General features: G+C 38.9%; 1 protein-coding gene across 1 annotated transcript in view; it reads left to right on the forward strand.

Moving 5' to 3' along the window:
* The window catches only part of JAZF1 (JAZF zinc finger 1), a 186,967-nt gene that overhangs the window by 136,479 nt on the left and 31,827 nt on the right, over positions 1-18,661 (forward strand). Inside the window, exon 3 of the mRNA XM_064167022.1 lies at positions 17,547-17,743. Within this exon, the coding sequence (XP_064023092.1) occupies positions 17,547-17,743 (197 nt within the window). The remainder of the gene's footprint in view (positions 1-17,546; positions 17,744-18,661) is intronic.

An 18,661-nucleotide genomic window follows, 5' to 3' on the forward strand; every position in this document is an offset into this window, starting at 1 on the left:
AATTTTTTTCTTGTAGCTTTCTTTTTTTTAACTCCAAAAGTGAAACAAAACAATGCCAGAAGCAAGTATTCTTCATGTGTCCTGAAAGGCTAGGTTTTGTATGTCAAAACATCTCCTTCGTTCACCTGTTAAAGTTCTTATGACAACAGAGAAGTACCATGTGAAGACAGTCTGTAATTTAGCTTTTTTGGAATGAAAACGTAATACTTGCTCTCTGAAATGTGTCCAGAGTGTGAACATAGAGCCTTGTCATTCACAGTTGTATTTTTTCCTAAGTATCTGATAGCAGGAAGGTAGTTGTTTTTTTTCATGTGGCCTCATGGGATAAGCTGTATTCCAGAAACATGTAATTTAGAGGCCAACTCTGTAGAGCACTTGCTGGCCTGCCTTATGTACACTTTACCTGAAAAATCATCTGAGATGTTCAAGTTTCTGTTTTATACCTTATGTGTGATTTCCCTGGAAAATTGACTCAGAGGTTTTTTAAATAAATACTGAGGGAAAAAAAAAGTAACTGCTAATGTTGAGGGTAAAATGAACTCTCTGATTTAAAAAAAAAGAATGTGAACCTGGTTGGTAGTGTCTTCTTCATTATCTAGAAGCTGATATTGAGAAGGTGTTTCCAGTAACAAGGGATTAGACTCACTAGGGAAGGCTGAACTGCCTCCCTCAGTAATCAGTGGAGGAGAGGGAGCTTCTCAAGGAGGTAGTTCAGAGTAGTCAAATTAAGCCATCTGTCTGTAACAAAAGCAATATCAATAAAGTGGAGTAAATCAAAAGGATTAGGTGAGTGAAATACAGTGGTCTGAAGAGATAGATTAGGAGATTTGTATGCATTGCATTGAGATGAGTTGGTGGTGACTTGGAAAGAGTAACTTGGTCCTAGCAGCTAATGGAAGGACATTCGTTCTAATCACACAACAGTGGTTTCCTGCTTATCTCATGGAGTAACAACTCTTAAATAGCTCTAGAGAGATCACCGCAATTTAAAACTCTGTGCAAGCCCCTAATTAAATTAACTGTATCGAGATCTGCAAAGCTTTTGATAGCATAGGATGATGGATCCTTAGGATTACTTTACTTCAGCTATAACACAGGCAAGGAAGTTCTCTCACTGCTTGAGGAATTGTCCTTTTTTGTAATGTAAATGAGTATAACATAAAAACTCTGTACTTTGTGATTTGAAGTAGAGCATACATTTTAGAAAGACATCCAGATGGATTTAAAGCCAGATGACAAACTTCATTTCACTTGGCAATTTTCCTTACTGCTAAGGTGTTTTGGTTTTTTTTTTTAATTTGAAGTCAAAATATTTCCAACTCTCATCTTTTATGTGTGGTTATAATCCACTGTGACTGGATCATTAAGTTATTATTTGAAAAGTTAAGAGCTTTTTCAAATGCTCATCTGAAATAAGTTTCAGACTTCTTTCTGTGGCTGTTACGGTATTTGCATGCTCTGGAGAAGACTCCTTTTTTATTGGGTAAAAATTACGAAGAGTTATTTTCCAATTTCTAATTTGCTGTGATAGCCAAAGGCTTAAGAAGACAAATCAACCACTGCATCAGCTTTTGGAAAGGAAATCAGCAGAACATGTCTATCTGGTTTAGCACCAGATTTTGGCAGAGAGACATCATTCTCGGTAGTAAAACGATTAATATGGGTAATAATGTTTAGCTTGGATATAGTGTTTTTTAGAGTGTTACCAGCTAATGATAGTCATTAATCCACTGGTAAAGTGAGTCTTGAGCTCTTTGTTCTCATCTCTATTTTTGTTTTGTTTACTTGAACGGATTCATAGTGTGATAATGGCCAGATTGTTTTTGATAGCCTGATGTCATGGCTGATTGAACTGCTGTTTCTTCCATTAGCTCTCGTCTGCTCATCACTGCCAGTATTAGTCCAAGTTACTTCCCTCCTCACACAACTGATACAGAAGTGGGGTTGTGGCACAGGAGGGTTAGTGTTCAGGGGGGTTGATTATGTTCTGTCAGGGTTTGCTTTATATTTTATGCATTTTGTGTTCATGTTTCTGCCATTAAATCATGATACTGTGGTGTGGTTTTCCTCTGCTATGCTGAAGATACTCAAATTTTATTTTCTCTTAATCCTCATCACCTGTCCTCTCCCATATTCTGAATGAGGAAAGTATTGGACTTGTTGAAATTATGCTCTAACCCATAAGAGTTAGCAGCAATACTCCTGGGAAGATGGGGGAGCAGTGTGTAGATGTTGCTGTGACTTTAACCCCATAAACTGTGTTAGTTGTTATGCAGATCCCATGCTCTTGGCAGTCTGGTACACTGAAACATGTCACATACTGAAGTGCTTCTCCAGTTGTGCAGTGTCAGATCAGATTAAGCAAGGACAGTGTTCCCCTCCAGTTGGAAAGTTATTGGGAGAATCAAATAACCATGATCTAGATAGAGTTTTCTTAGAGAGTTCACAGGTCTACATGGACACACTGTCATTTTAACTATAGAACTGAGCAACGTTTTATAATCTGGATGATTTAAGAACAGCTGTTTGGAATAAGAATGCAATTTCATTTTATCTGTTTATTTCTTAACCCTGGGCTTCCATGATGGAAACTTAGTTTTAACCTACCTTCCTTTTCTGTTATCATAGAAGAATATAAGTGAAACACCCACCTTAACTACTCCTAACATCTCTGTCCTGTTTTATTTTACCTTTGCAGTGTCTTGTCCCATCCAGTTGTCATGTACCATTTTGAGTCATTGCTGACAACAGTATTTTGTGATAGCACTTTGATCTTACTCTGCTTGCCTTGGCTCAAGTGCTATTGTGCCCCTGATGGTTTCATTCTGCTGCATGCAGGAATTTGAGCAGCTCTGAAGCTTGCTGGTGCTGAATTTGATTTTGCAGGTTGCTGAGCACCTCATGCAAGTGTTACCAATTACTCCAGTGTCAGCTGGAGATGAGAATAAAAATGGTGCTGAGCAGCTCCAGCAAGTTGCTGTTATGTTGGCCCTGAAATCAGATCAGGCTGTATCACTGTGAAGTTTATTACCTAAGAGGACAGAGTGTTTACAGTTTTAACTGCAAATGCACATTTCTCATTTTTTATTTTTACTTTTCATTTTGGCAGACTGCAGTGCTTTAAATTTTAAAATGACTAATGAAATTAAATCATTTAAAACATTATTAATTAAAATTACAGCAAAAACCAAGTCAAATACTACATTTATTTTGGGCTTTGATATTGCTAGGGTAAAGAACACTCCACCTCAGGAGTAAGTTCAGCAATGTGCAGCTTAATCCTTATTCATTCAATCTGAAAATCTCATGATTTATTATGGAGGTAGAGAGGAGTTTAAGTATTCTAGTTGATGATATATGAGTGTTGACATACGACTCACATAGGAAAATACTGTAAAGGCAATTGGAGAAATCTTATAGAAATCTCATAGAAAGGGGCCTGTGTCAAGGGGCAAGTGCACCTTGAAGAACCCAGAAAAACCCTAGTAGCTTTAAAAGTTCTTGAGTAAAATTTGTTGCAAAGAAGAACAAATCTGTATCAGTTACTCATATTGAGAGTTATTATAAAGAAGTGTCAGTTCAGAATGGTCTTCCATGAATGAAAAACTGTTATGTAAAATCATTTTAGGCTGAAAAAAGACACGGTGCTTGAAGGAAAAAGAATGATTAAGAAAAGACAGTTCATCACACAAATATTTTATTTGCAGGTGTTAAAAAAAACACCTCCTTTCAAGTGTTTTTTCTTGTCATTGATTAGAACAGTCTTTCTAGGTAGTCAGCTCCATCAAAAACTATGAAACATTTTGTGATTGTATCTAACCAATTCTGCAGAAAAGAGGATTTTAACAATCCATTCTGAACCATGATCTGAGTTCTACATTGATCCTATTAATAGAATAGCTTATAGATTTTTTTCTTTAAAATCCATTTTTAGGAGCTGGTCTTAGAAACAGCTAAAACATTTTGTAGGAGTTGGATTAAATCATATGAAGATTTAAAGATCCTTGTTAAAGATTTGCAAGAAGCAAAGTGTTTTGTATCAGTTCACTATGCTAAAAGCACACAGTTTTTACCATAGATGTTGACTGATGAATGAAAAGCGTGAGGGGTAGCTATTACTGACTTTTATTTAGTTGCATCCAGGCCTGTAGTGTATGTTGTTAAATTACTCCTCTTGTACTTCATATGGGGTTTGAGGAAAAGAGAAAAGGACTTGCACCTCTTCAGTCTCTCAGTGTTTGGTGGGTAGTTTACATGGTAGGAACATGCTAAAGCAGACTTAGAAGGTAGACAGAGCTGGAGGGGGGAGTGGGCAAACTTAATAGTTTTTTTTTTAGCCCCAGTGAAAGAAATTACATCTGAAAATCAATATCCCAAAGATTAAAAAACAAACAAACAAATTCTTCCCTAAGACCAGTACTATTTTACTATGTCAAGCTAAATTTGTGAAGTGCCTGGGACAAGCAAGCAACAAAAAGCTGCTTCGTTGTCTGCCTTTTAACTTTCTTTCTATCCAATGCTGCTAATTTGAGAGGACTCCCTCAGCAAGGGGCCACTTAGTCCAGGTCAGGATTTTAGGTGGAACATGTAACTGAGAAATGTCCTTATGGAGAAATGTCCTTATGAGCAATGTTTGGGGCAGAAACTGGAGCAAACCCTATCCCTGTGCCTTTCAACCAGGACAGTGATGCTTTCCATTGTAGCAGTTCAACAGACCAGAAGTGACATTCAGTATTTTCTCAGACTATAATGCACAAAATTCTACCCTTTGACTTTTAATGAACCCTTGTTTAACATAATTTTGTAGTCCAAAGTACCACAAAGCATATGCTTGTGGAAACAACTGTGCTAGCTAAGAAACCAGAGGTTTCAACTCCCTGTATTTGGTCAGGTCAAGTATTAAACATGAGCATAAATTTGCATTTAATGCATCTTATTAGTCTAGCTTTTTGCAGGTAGTTGAAATAAGACACAGGTTTAAATATGCATTGGAAGATACCATGAACGACCTGTTCTGGTGGGAGGTGTCCCTGCCTATGGCAGGGGGCTGGAACTGGATGATCTTTGAGATGTCTTCCAACCTAAAACATTCTGTTTGACATAAAGGCTTAGACCCTGACTGAAGAAGGGAAGTAGTGTTAGCATCGACCAGAGACTAGCTCTGAATTTTCTTTGCCACATTCCCTGCTTGCCAACTTTTTAGAAGCACAAAGAGATGTAGGGGAATGTTTTTGCATGCATGGTGTCAAGTCTCATTATTGACAACCTCAGAAATTCTAAGTTCATATCAGACTTGGTCATAATTTATGACAATATTTTAAAATTTGAGCAATAATTAAGTTTCTCTTGCTCTCTTTAATTTTTTTTTTAGCTTTCTGGTTTGTGTAGTTTTAAGATGATCTCAAAATATAGTTGCAAACTTCTTTAGAGATTAAACCACATTGAAAAAAAAACCTAAAACTGCATAGGTTAGAACATTTCTCACATTGTATAAATGCTGTGGTCCTCTTCTTGAAACAAAACCATTAGGAATCACACAAATTGAATATTCAGTTCTATGTGGTGAATCCTGTCAGTTCTCTGCTGCCTCAATAAGAACTCTCCTGTTATCTTGACCATGATTTTTTCAAAGCTTAGTTACTTAATTACTTTGGCCTACAAGAACAGTAATTTCACTTGGCTAGTAAAATGGGAATATATATGTGTTTAATTTACCTATGTATTTAATTCCTATATACACATATAATAGTGTGTATATAGGAACAGACCTATACTAACAGCAATATAATGCTACTTAAATTCAGGACATTCATCCTTATCCAGGGCAGAAGACCTAAAGCAGAGCAGAGGTGTGAAACAGAAAGGATTTAGATCAAAGGGACCTTATGCCAAAAGGAGTAGTGGAATGATGCTGATAGTGCACGAAGTATGTGTGTCACCTGGGTGTAGCAGAGTTGTTGGAGAAGGCAGAAAGGCGAGTATTGATTAATAATACATGTAAATGTCATCAAAGTGTAAATAACAAAGTGTGAAAAGGTAGAGCTCAGATCTTTTCCAGGAGTGTAAGTGAATGCTGATGGTTGAACTGCCAAAAAAAGCTGTGGAGACTGTTTAGAGAAAGCTCCCTGTTTAATTATCTTCCTCTTACATATTCATACAGCATCAAAAACTGTGGAAAGATCAGGAAAGTAGATAAAACACACATCTTGGCAGACCAACTTAAAAATAATGCAGCTGGAGTTTGAAGTGAGGTAGAGAACTGCTTTAACCATGTGCACATGCTGTGTGTATGTGTACATTTTATACACTAACATTGTAGGAGGACATCTTTTGTGTTGTTGCAAAGAAAAACTGAGTGGCAGTGCTTTTGGATTCCTCTAGAGCAGGAGAGCTCAAACGTCTCCACCGGGCCCTTTGTGACAGGTGCTACTGGTGATGTTTCTGAAGTGAACCGGGTGAAGATTTTAAGTTTTGCAACTCGTTGCTGTTATTGGCACAGATCTGCACATTTATGGAGTTGCCTGAGGTCAAATGTGGTGTTTTTGTGGCATGCAAGTTGATCTTGATTGTGAGCCGTGACACAAGAGGCCTGTTGGGCACCTTCTAGACCACCATGACTGCTTTCCTCACATTGCCTTCTTTCTGGCTGCTGAAGTCCACGCTTCAGAAAAGTGAGACCTTGGAACATAGAATTGTAGAATCAACCAGGTTGGAAGAGACCTCCAAGATCATCCAGTCCAACCTAGCACCCAGCCCTATCCAGTCAACCAGACTATGGCACTGAGTGCCTCATCCAGTCTTTTTTTAAACACCTTCAGGGATGGCGACTCCACCACCTCCCTGGGCAGCCCATTCCAATGGCAAATCACTCTTTGAAATTGAATCTTGAATTCACAAATACTGTGGGCACGGCCTTTCTGCCTCCCCGTGACAAGTGCTTTCCCACTCCACGTGGGCGACAGCCCTTTCTGGACCCATCTGGAAGAGGCGACTCTTAATGAAGGGCGAGTAAATAGGCGGCTTTCTTTGGGGCGGTGGCGAGACGGTGAGGTAGGCAGAGCGGTGATGCAGGGCAGCGATGGTGAGAAGCAGGGCTCTGGTGGCGAGAGGTAGGCAGAGCGGTGATGCAGGGCACCGATGGTGAGAAGCAGGACTCTGGTGGCGAGAGGTAGGCAGAGCGGTGATGCAGGGCAGCGATGGTGAGAAGCAGGGCTCCGGTGGCGAGAGGTAGGCAGAGTGGTGATGCAGGGCAGCGATGGTGAGAAGCAGGACTCTGGTGGCGAGAGGTAGGCAGAGCGGTGATGCAGGGCACCGATGGTGAGAAGCAGGACTCTGGTGGCGAGAGGTAGGCAGAGCGGTGATGCAGGGCACCGATGGTGAGAAGCAGGACTCTGGTGGCGAGAGGTAGGCAGAGCGGTGATGCAGGGCAGCGATGGTGAGAAGCAGGACTCTGGTGGCGAGAGGTAGGCAGAGCGGTGATGCAGGGCAGCGATGGTGAGAAGCAGGGCTCTGGTGGCGAGAGGTAGGCAGAGCGGTGATGCAGGGCAGCGATGGTGAGAAGCAGGGCTCCGGTGGCGAGAGGCAGGGCGGTGATGCAGGGCACCGATGGTGAGAAGCTGGGCTCCGGTGGCGAGAGGCAGGGCGGTGAGGCGCCCGCCTGCAGAGGGCTCTGTCACACCGTGTTTCGCCCGGCTGAGTGCAGCCGCCGGCGGGAGGGGGGAAGGGAGCGCAGGGATAATGCTTCCAACAGTCTGGTCTTAGTCTGGTAAACAGACTAGGAATTGTGGGCTAAGTCCTTTTCCTCAGGCTTTGCACCAAGACTGAGATCAGATGACTCAGTCCGGACTCATTATTTTAATAGCCTACAGCTAGTTCACATAGCAGCGGGAGTCCACAAAAAAGGCATTTAATTGTTGAAACTCAAACTGGTACATTGTAACTGCAGATTATAGTATTCAGATTTAAGTGATTCAAGTAATTTATAAAGCTTTTGCACAAGCAAGCTGAAAGTTAAAATAGTGATATTGTAATAAAAAGTAAATAAAACATACTTTTGTACATTAAGACCCAATTAAAGAGCATGATTTCATTTAACAAATTTAAAACAGGCAGGTGATACTTGCCAACATTACTACAGCTGTGTTTTACATTAGGAAATTACTTAAAATAGTCAGTTTTGTTTTCCACTTGTGGGTCTTAGGCCTTTCGGTATTACAGCATCTATTTTCAGTCATTGTGTTCGGGTGCATTTGTAATCTCCCTTTGCAAGGCTGCGCTGCAAATCGTTGGGTGTTTTTATTCTTTACCTAATGAAAAGCTGGCTTTCTGCAATAACGCCAGCAAAGCAGATCAAACAGCGCTGAAGGAACTTCCCTGCTGTCTGCCTGAGAGGCAGCGCATTGTTAGTCATTCAGATGTCAGGCCTTTCTCTTCCGCATCCTAGCAGGGTTTCGCTGGTTTCATCAGATCACTCCGAGCTGGAGGTGGGAGGGTGACTGCCGGAGAGGGAATTGTTTCTCCTAGACTGAGCAAAATGGGGTGTGTGTATGTTGGGGGGGGGAGGGGGGGTTTACTGCTCTTACATACGTGCCTGAGTCTGGTAAAATAGCTCACCCCGGGACTAATGGGGACAAATTTTCCAAATACATATCAGCGTTCTGCTTTTATACCTCACAGGATGAATAATGGGACCTTGGGATTTATTCTTCATTCGGAGGTGCTTTTTCTTTTTTTACCCCCCTGAACTACTGTCACAGTGATTACATAATGAACTGTTAACTTAGTCATTTGTTCCTGCAGGCAAATCAGCTTCAAGTGTTGGACACTGGAATGGGCTGCCCGGGGAGGTGGTGGAGTCACCGTCCCTGGGGCACTTCAAGGCAAGGTTGGACGTGGCACTTGGTGCCATGGTCTAGCCTTGAGCTCTGTGGTAAAGGGTTGGACTTGATGATCTGTGAGGTCTCTTCCAACCCTGATGATACTGTGTTACTGTGAAAGGCATGTTTTTTAAACAGCACGTAATTAGAGAAATGAAGATTCATTTTCCTTTTCTATGCATGCATGCATGCATGATGGGTATTTTCTTCCTTCTTCACTTTCCCATGTCTACCTTCACCTGAAGTTTCTTGCTTTTTAAGAAGAATCTTTCCTATCAGCTATTATGTGGATGTGTGACCCATTGCAGCAGTCTAGAGGACTGAAAATATTCAGTGTGCTGTTTTAACGAGGCTGGGTTGTTTATAAGTTGCTATCATCCTTCCAAACAACCCTCAATGCCTGAAATTTTGGTTTATTAACACCAGACAGTTCACATTCCAAATGTTAAAATTGCTGTGATTTTCTATTATAAGCTTTACTCCACCCAGTCCTCTGAATATTTTTATAAATCACTTTTTCAAAAAATTAGTCTCTGTCTAATCTTCACCTAAGTGTTAGGCTTGGGAGAGCATCTTCTGAGCTGAATGCCCATTCTCAATGGGAGGATCATATTCTGTGCTGATGTTCTCCCAAAGAGACCTAGTATTCCTTTAGAAATAAAATGAAACAGTGAGTGCACTGCAAATGTCTTTGGTGGGTTTGTTTCAAAAGACAATCAGCATCTACAGGCTTTAAGAATTAATTTATTAGGCAACTAATTAACACAGTTTATTTGACCATGTTGTTGTTGAAGGAGTATTCAGGTTTGCTTGCTGTTATGATTACTGGTGGAGGAGCCACTGCAGACAGTATGTGATACATTTCTAGAGGACTGAAAAAATATGTTGGTTAAAGTGTTTGCCTACTACTGTGTAACATACTGAAGACTGACTCATTTATGCAGACTGATATTAGACATCCCTACAGATAATAAACAGTGCTTTGTGATAATATCTCTTTTTAAATTCTTGCTTGATTCATTTGTCTTTAGATGCTGACTTGAATTCTCAGATGAGCTTAGTGTGAAATGACACAAGAATACCCAGACATAAATGGAACATCACAGGAATAAAACATCTGACATTTCAGCTCCCCTCTTCTTAGAGCTAAAAGTCCTTGAGGCATCAATAAATCCAAAGCAAGTCCAACAGTAAAAGTGCGTGTCCTGTGTACACAGATCTATTTCTTAGTAGGTCTGACTGAAATAAATTGTTTTTACTTAAATAGTTATAATAAGCTCTTCAAGAAGGAAAGAGGGTGGACCAGTAATGGAAAAAAATACGATATTTTAGGTTAAGTACATCTGAAAGTTAAACTGGAACTAGGCAATTTGACAATAGTGGAGCCTGTGCAGGGAGCCAGAGCAGGGCTGGTACACTACTTACAGTTTCATGTAACAACTATTTTGAGATTGAAGTCAAACTTAATAGATACAGATCCCCTGTTTTTATTCTGTTGAGCAACTTAATTCCATCTTCTCCAAGGAGATCGGAAATATAGCAAAGTTCAGAATTTCTACAAGTAACAATGCAAATACAAAAAGGCATAAAGTAGTGTAAGTAGTCATAAAATGCAGGATAACTATTTAAAATACTTAAAGTGAAAAACCGATCGGTTAAATTAGAGTATTACTAAAAGATGTCATCAGTACTCATTCATGTGAGACTGTGATAATTACTTCACGTGAAGAAAATGAATGCAGGGATTTTGTGTATGTGATGCAAAGTTAAAAACTGCCCGTGTGCATTTTAAAAATACTTAAATCCTCTTCACGTTGTGGATGTCTGAGTTACTCATTTTGTCTCTAATAGGAAGCTATTTGACATTACATTATCCTTGTGTATTAATGAAGGATATGAAATGTAAGGATTCGTGAAGTTATATTCAACACTTAATTAAGCAGTAATCCTGAAAGTGTCTGTTGCTAGCAGCAGATGATGATGGGTTTGTTCGTTCTCGGCTGTAAGCAAAGCCAAAGCCGGTGAATGTCTTAATCAGCCTCTTAGTAAAGTCAAGGAGGATGATTTCTGAAATTATGACTACTGCCTTATTCTAAAGGCAGGAGTTTGCTGCAGCTTTCTGAAAATCTGTCCCACCTGCACTATCCAAATGCTCCTTTTTTTGCCAGTGGCAGAACTCTGAATTTAGTTTGATAAGAGCTAAGTTGATGATGAGGCAGAGCACAGCATAGTGAGTGCTTTGATTGGATGTGCCTGAGGGTTATCACAACTTTTAAAACTTATTTATTTGTAATAGGGGTGATAATATCATGCCAAACAGTGGTTACTTTCCTGCTGATTACCTCCTTGAAGTGTCTCTTTCACTTCAGTGTTGTCTCTCACTCCATGGAAATTAGAGAATATTTGCAACTGCAGATAAGTTACAATTCTTATCTGAAACTCAAACAACTCAATGTAGGGTGGAAAAAGCTGGGGAAGACATGGGAAGGGAAGGAAAAGCAACTGTATTTCTAATGTTTTGGAAATTGTTTGCTTTGGTTGATTTCAGTGAGCTCTAATTTTGTTCCTTTTCAACACAGAAATGTCCTTTTCTTGTTTGTTTGTTTAAATAACTGCAGTACAGTGTAGTAGGCTTCTCAAGCCTCCATTATTAGCCTAGAGAGTAAGTCATGAATTTTCATTAGGAATGAAATACCTAAACCAAGACTGACTCTGTCCTGATTACATTATTGTTCTACTGTTAGCTATCCCCTGTGCGTTTTTTTTTTATTCCTGATTACAGAAAATAAATTAAGATTAAATGCAGTCCTGGGTTTTGCATTTGCTGCATGACTTCTGCAAATGCAAGAAAGAAAAAACTAATAATGTTCTTTAAAAGAAACAAACACAATTTCTATTTTGGGGAAATTCAGAACAGAACATTTATTTCAAAGTAAACACCTGGTTTTATGGTATGTGAAGCACAGAACACTGATTTATTTATCTTTGGTTTTAAATTTTAAATTGAGGATTATTTTGGTGCCCCATGAAAAGGAAATATACATATAGTAAATGTAAGCATGATGCAAACAGAATAATACAGAGGGAGTGGGAATAAAAAAACCTAAACCAATCAACAATGAAACAAACAAACAAACAAAATCCCACCCCCAACCAACAAACAAAAAACACCAAGACACAGAAGAAAAATCCTCTTTTCCATAAATCCTCTTTTCCATATAGGAAATAGTAACTGTATTACACAGATATTTAAAAGGAAGGTAGGCCTTATGACAAGTGTTGGAGATTTATGTTAGCTTATATATGAAATGTAATTCACACTGATGTGGGAGAGTTTTTTTTCCTGTATATTCCCCAAATCAAGAGAGATACTAAATTGCTTTCCAATACTTTTAACATTTGTTGTATTGATCAACAATAAATAGACACATGTTTTACTGTAGGCAAGTAAATGGCTAGAGATGGCTAGGTAATTGCTGCTTTATTCCACTTGGGTGATAGTAGGTTATTTGGCATATCATCATCCATTAGCTTATATATGCTTAAATATTAAATTAATCTTCTGTATCAGTTTTCCATGTTAGAACCACAGACTTGTCTGTTTGGTGGATATTTTGTGTCTTAGTGAATCTTTTTTAGAATGTGGGAAAAGCAGGCAATTAAAGTAAGCCCTTTGAACTGTTGCTCGTATTGAACAGATTTCCTAGGGTTGCAGCTATGAGGCTGCTGACAGCAATCTGAGTATTACTGGAAGTTGTGTTCAAGTTTTTGCAGTGATGAGGTGTAAATGCAAAGCAAAATCTGCTTTTAACATGTTTTTTTTAGTAACCTCTGCTATGTCTGAGGAAGGTGCACCTATTCAGAAGAATGTGTGTTAGGCTGTAGATGATTTTGTGATTATAATATTTTTACATCTTAGGAAACTAGGTTGAATAATGAAAAGTAAAGAATTATATCAGCAATAAACCATTCCTAAGACTAGTCATAAAAAGAAATCTGATGCTTTCCTGTCTCTAAGATACTCATCGGTTTTGTTATAAAAATCCCTTACTTAGGACATAGGGAAAGCTTGCAGTAGATGAGTCTGAATATGACTGGTGCTGAGAACAAACACTGAATTTCTTTAAGACCTGATCACAGATAAATGTGCACATTGAAGTCAATGTTAGATGTGTGGTGTTTATGTATTGGGCTGAAACTGATCTTTACAGAAACTCAGATGTGACCTTTAATGATTTGTTTGATCTAGTTAGGGCGTGTTGTGAAATGTGATATAGGTTCTAGGAAATAATTGAGAGAAGGTTATTATTTTGTGCTGTTTCTTCCCTGGTTTTGATAGTTGTCTCCCAGGGGGCAAGACAGCTTGCTGGTGAACTTCCATCATTTACATTTCACCAGATTTCTCCTCAGCCTAGTAATAGTTCAACTTAACAGTTGTCTGCTCTTCCCAGCAGCTAAAACAAACCATCTTCCTTTGTCTTTACTTGTGAAGGCAGCAAAAGATGTGGAGTACAGTTCCTGACTAAGAGTTTAACTAGTGTATTTCAGTGTCCACAGAGCCTCAATCTACTGAAATGGGATCTTGTCTTGAGAAGCAGATCCTCCTAATCCCTCTTTGAAGTAGAGTTCTTAAAATTTAAATACTGTACAACTAGAAATGCTTTCCATCCAGCCCTTTTTTTGTCCCAGAATGCTGCTGATGTGATGAAGAAGACTGGAAGTTAAAATTATCATTCCCACTTCCTTATTTTTATTACTACAACACTGACAAAGTGCACAAGCAAACATCTTGAGACAAAAGTGGGAGGAAATTGAGGGGAAACAGCAGAAGTAACCAGCATCTTGCTCTGATAATTTTAAATAGTAGCAGGAGAATGAATGTGGGGCTTTCAATATATAGTTCAGCTAGTGTGTGCCCCATTTGTCAAGTACATTTAACCACTTTTCATCTAAATATAATATAGCTAAAAGGTATCATAAATCTGCTATAAACCACCATGGATTTTTTTCCTGTCTCTCTCTATTCGATCTTGAGATTGACTAAATGTTGCCTTAAGGAGCAGTATGCTGAATATGATGGTAAGCTCAGGGTTTTTTTTTGTGTTGGTTTTTTTTCCATTGTTAATGTTCTTGGAAAGTTGATGGGCTTCAGTACAAGTTTGCCAAATGAGGCAAACGTGAATATGACCTGAATGTTACAATGCAAATTTTCCCATCATTTTCTGTGTCATAGTGAGAAAAAGTCAGAACTAATTCTGTTCTGGTATCTTTTCCCATTGTGGTTTAGTACATCTTGTCTTGGGTGAGGCACAGGACAAGATATATATGTGTTATTGTCAGATAGTGCTGTCATTCTCTTTAAGCTGATATACAACAGGACAGTGGGGAGCAGTTCTGGATTTGAGCATCTCCACAATGTAATCTCGTTTTGAAAGCTCAGAATAATCACCCTTCCCTCTCTAGTGTGCATGTGCAGTAACTGGAGAAAGTTAAACCTGTGATTGCATCCTTTTCACTGTTTGCATATGTTTTGGAGACTAGATCATGAAGAAGTCAAATGCAGCAAATTAATACTCAAGTCTCACAAGGTAGCTGTGGAACCGCTTTTTTCACTCTCTGTGTAAAATTCTGTGGTCACAGAAACAGACCTGGTCGAAGCAGAGCTAGCTCCCTGCATCAGCAAGCTGCAACAGCTAGGCAGAAGAGGAAAGAGCTCCTTATACCTTTATGAACATTGTTAAGAAGATACATTCTGAAGGGCAGTTAGTGTGTTTTTTAGTGTGTTTTTTTTCCCTTTCAAGCAAGATGGCAAGTAAAAACTGGCAGTTTATTTACCACTCATTATTTTGATAATTACCCTTACCCTCACCCTAGGTCTGTGAGTCCAGAGCTCATAAACTGTCTTAGAATTGTGTGTAATGAGAGGTTTATGATAATCTAACTGACATCATCAGGAGAGCTGTACTGGAGCATGATCCTGTGATGGTCAGTACATGCTGACTCAAGGAATTTTCTGGGAGAATGTATTCTGCTTCTGTTCAGTCTTGACTCTAAAGCTTTTTTGGGGCAGTGGGACTTAAAAACATCACAAAGGTTTTATTTGAAAAGGTTGCTGTTGTTTTTTTCATTTGAACCTTTATTTTGTTTGAATTTTTATGTTGGTAACAACAACTAACACAGCGTATAGGTGGCAATGCAATACGCAGAAGGTTGTGCAACACTTTCCATTATAAGAATGTTTCAGTTGCATGTTGCTTTGCCAACATTCAGCTGTTTGGGCTGAAATTTTCCATGCTGGGTGTCTCCTTCAGGCTGAGTTTCTTGGGAAAGTTTCAATAAAAATACTTGAACCATTCCAGGGAGTGAAAGGAGGCAAATACTGTATTTTGCCCATGTTTATTAAAGTTACTGCAAGCGCAAGTAATCCTTGCAGCACTGTATTTTGAAGCAGGAATTTGAATTGTTAAGAAAGGTGAAAGGGTGAGGAAAGAAAAAAGTGGGAATAGAAGAGATTTCTTTCTGAGGAGTGGGTTCCTCACTGATGTTACAAACCAGATATAGGAAAGCACACAAACCCCATGCTTGTCAAAACAGGATCAGCATATAACTGGGAACTGAATGATTCTCCTTGTTTCACTGTGCCTGTGCTAGATTTGGAGAGAGAGAGGCTTGTGAGGTGTAAACACCATCCTGTGAAATAGGGAAGATGACTAAAATCTGCATATTAGTGAGACTGGAGTTGAAAATAGCAGAGATTTATTTGCTTGGCAGGGAGATGCATCTGAAGATGATGAGAGAGACTTAAGCAAAGAGATGGGATTTAACCTAAGTGGTCTTACAGCAACCTTTCTTAGTTACAGTTACTTTTCTGTTTCCTACACATCTTGTGCATTTAATGAGACAGGAAAGTTTGTCTGCCTTAATTTTGGCATGCTCCATTTCTGAACACTTGATTTTGCAACCATAATGTACTTCTCAACGTGAAAATTAAAGCATCAGTTGGAAATTACATTTGATATCCATCCTTACACTGTAGGCTTTGAAGGTCACCACCACACTTAGGCAGGAGTGTTGTACTGCATTTAAATGGAAATATTGGCAGATTAATCTGTTTAGAGAAGTTTCCTTTTCAAAAGCCACAGCACTGCCAATGTATTGGGTCTGTTTGGATCTTAAATGGTTAATTCCATGTTTGAGATATCAGGAACTGAGCTTTTCTCCACAGACTTTGCCTTCCATTTCTCTTGGTTTTATGGCATAGACAACAAATAATGTTTTAGCATACCCAGCATGCTTAGCCCAAATGGGAGTGAGTTAAGAGGACAGGGGGAAGTTTCAGCTTTAACTTCATTTTTTTCTGATTTTTATGGACTTCAACCATGGTGGTTATACCTCAATATTATTTTAACATTGTTATTTGTGGCCGAGTTTATTAAATAGCGACGTTCATGCTTCTGCACTTGAAGTTATCTTCCAAGTCCTCAAGGATTTATAATGTTGCCATAACATTTTCTTAAGGAGTAAGATTTCCCATCCAGAAGCAAGCATACATCGTAGTACAGATTCCAAAAATAGTGAATTAAATGTTTCCTAGTTAGAGGAAAGCCAATTTCACTTCTCTCTCTTTTAAAATGAGATTCAGGCTCCCATTTGAGGACTGCTTTGTCCCATCTGCACCTTGTTTAGAGAAGAGAAATTTAAAGCTGAACTGTTGCTATGGATATCTGCTTTTTAAATGTTAACGTCATAAAAATGTCATTTCTGGATGGGATGGACAGTACATCATGTCAGATCTCTGGATTTGACTTGATGTATTGTCTCTGTTGAAAGAAGATAAGCTGTCATGGCATGTACCTGCTTATTAATGTCTGCAGATTGTGTGTTAAGTATGAGAAAGATCCACTTATCATTGCCTTCATGGTATGGATGGACAGGATACAATCTTTATTGCTATAATGGTATTTAAAATTGTATGCCCCAGTATTTTGAGTCTGTGTTAAAATGCAAATATCTCTTTAAAAAGAGCTCATTTTCTGATACCTAGGCAAAAAAAATCTTTCATATTTGGTATAGATGCCTAAAATCCTTTCCTTTCTCAATTCCTTCCTTTCTTCCAATTTCCTCATTCCTTTCTTTCTTCCCTTCCTTATTCTTTCCTTCTTTCCTTCCTTCTGTCCTGGTTGAAGGCCAGCAGAATCCAGTCAAGTTCCACTGAAACTGCCCACGTACTGAGACCACTCACAAACTGTTGGGATTTTATAGCTCTAAAACAAGTGCACTGATTAATATTATTTATTAAATAGTACTCAACTGTTGGTTGAAGCTCAGAGAAGAAACTGTCCTACAGCACTATGTTAGAGATGCTGCTCAACTACTTTTTCACTGAAGGATTCAATGGAGCTATTGTAAAGGATTGACTATAGTTATTACAGTCTACAATACTGATTGCTGTCTGGAGATTAAAATACATTGTTTGCATATGATAGAGGTGGGATGAAAATGGCACAGGTCTTGGACACTGGAATAACACTTTTGATGGAGAAGTTTATAGTCCTGAAATCTGTGTTGTGAAGGAACTCATCTGTGAGAGTATGAAGCTCTGTTTGTCCTTACCTGAAGCTTGCCTGCAGGGAGTATTTCAGCCTTTAATCCTCATGACTGTCCTTCTAGGTTTATGACTGATGCAGCTCGACGTGAGCAGGAGTCACTGAAGAAGAAGATTCAGCCGAAACTATCTCTGACTTTGTCAAGCACAGTGTCCCGTGGGAATGTATCTACTCCACCTCGCCACAGCAGTGGAAGCCTTACTCCTCCAGTCACCCCTCCAATCACTCCCTCCTCTTCGTTTCGCAGTAGTACTCCTACAGGTAAGCATCTACTGTTTAGTTTATCCCAAACAAACTTGCTGTATGGCATTTGGAGAACATTAGACACTGAGGCACTGGGAAGAATGGACCAGGAAAGCTTCAAACTCTTTTATTTACATTTGGTTTGCAAACTCTAAAATGTGTTAGAGCATTTCTTTCCAAATTTTTTGCTAAAGCAGAGGATACTAATATTAAAAAACACAGCTGAAATTATTACATGAAGAAACTAATCTTACTAGAAATACCTGATGTGCAGAAGATCCCCAATGTATCAGTAGAAGAGTTCTGCACATGATACAGTTCCAATTTAAAATGCCAGTAAAAGTGGTCAGGATCTTCCCCTACCCCACCTCTGCCCCTTTCAATGTTTTGTTTGGGGTTTGGTTTGGTATTTTGAGGGAGGTTGAATTCATAGATAAATGAGTGGACAGGGAGTGTTTTCAGCTGCTGTCATCATGTAGAGATAGCTTTCATTTAAAAATCATGTTCAGAAAAAATAATGTATTTAAAAAGTGATCTGTGTTTTCTCCAAAATTAAGTATGCTGGTGGTTTTCTCTGTAAAAGTCTTAGGAGGTTTTTTGCACTGGTTAGAGAAGCTGAAAATTGTTACACTGTGCTGAACTAGATCTCTTGAGCTGTGTTGGTCTGATTTACATTAGGCACAGATCTTGTCAGACAATTCTGATACACTTCAGATTCAATACTAATATTTCCTTCCTAAAAGTCAAACACATATAGTGCATCTGTTCTGTAATAAATGATTCTTCTTAACAGGAAATCACCTGAATGCCCCTGACTTGATAAACTGCTATGTCATGTGCTTTAGATAAGCTATTTCATGTTTTAGTGTTAATGACTAAATGGAAAAGTTGTAGAGATGCTTCCAACATTGTCTGGAATTTCTGAAATGAATTGGT

This window comes from Pogoniulus pusillus, chromosome 28 (genome assembly GCF_015220805.1).
Source record: "Pogoniulus pusillus isolate bPogPus1 chromosome 28, bPogPus1.pri, whole genome shotgun sequence".
Lineage (NCBI taxonomy): Eukaryota > Metazoa > Chordata > Aves > Piciformes > Lybiidae > Pogoniulus > Pogoniulus pusillus.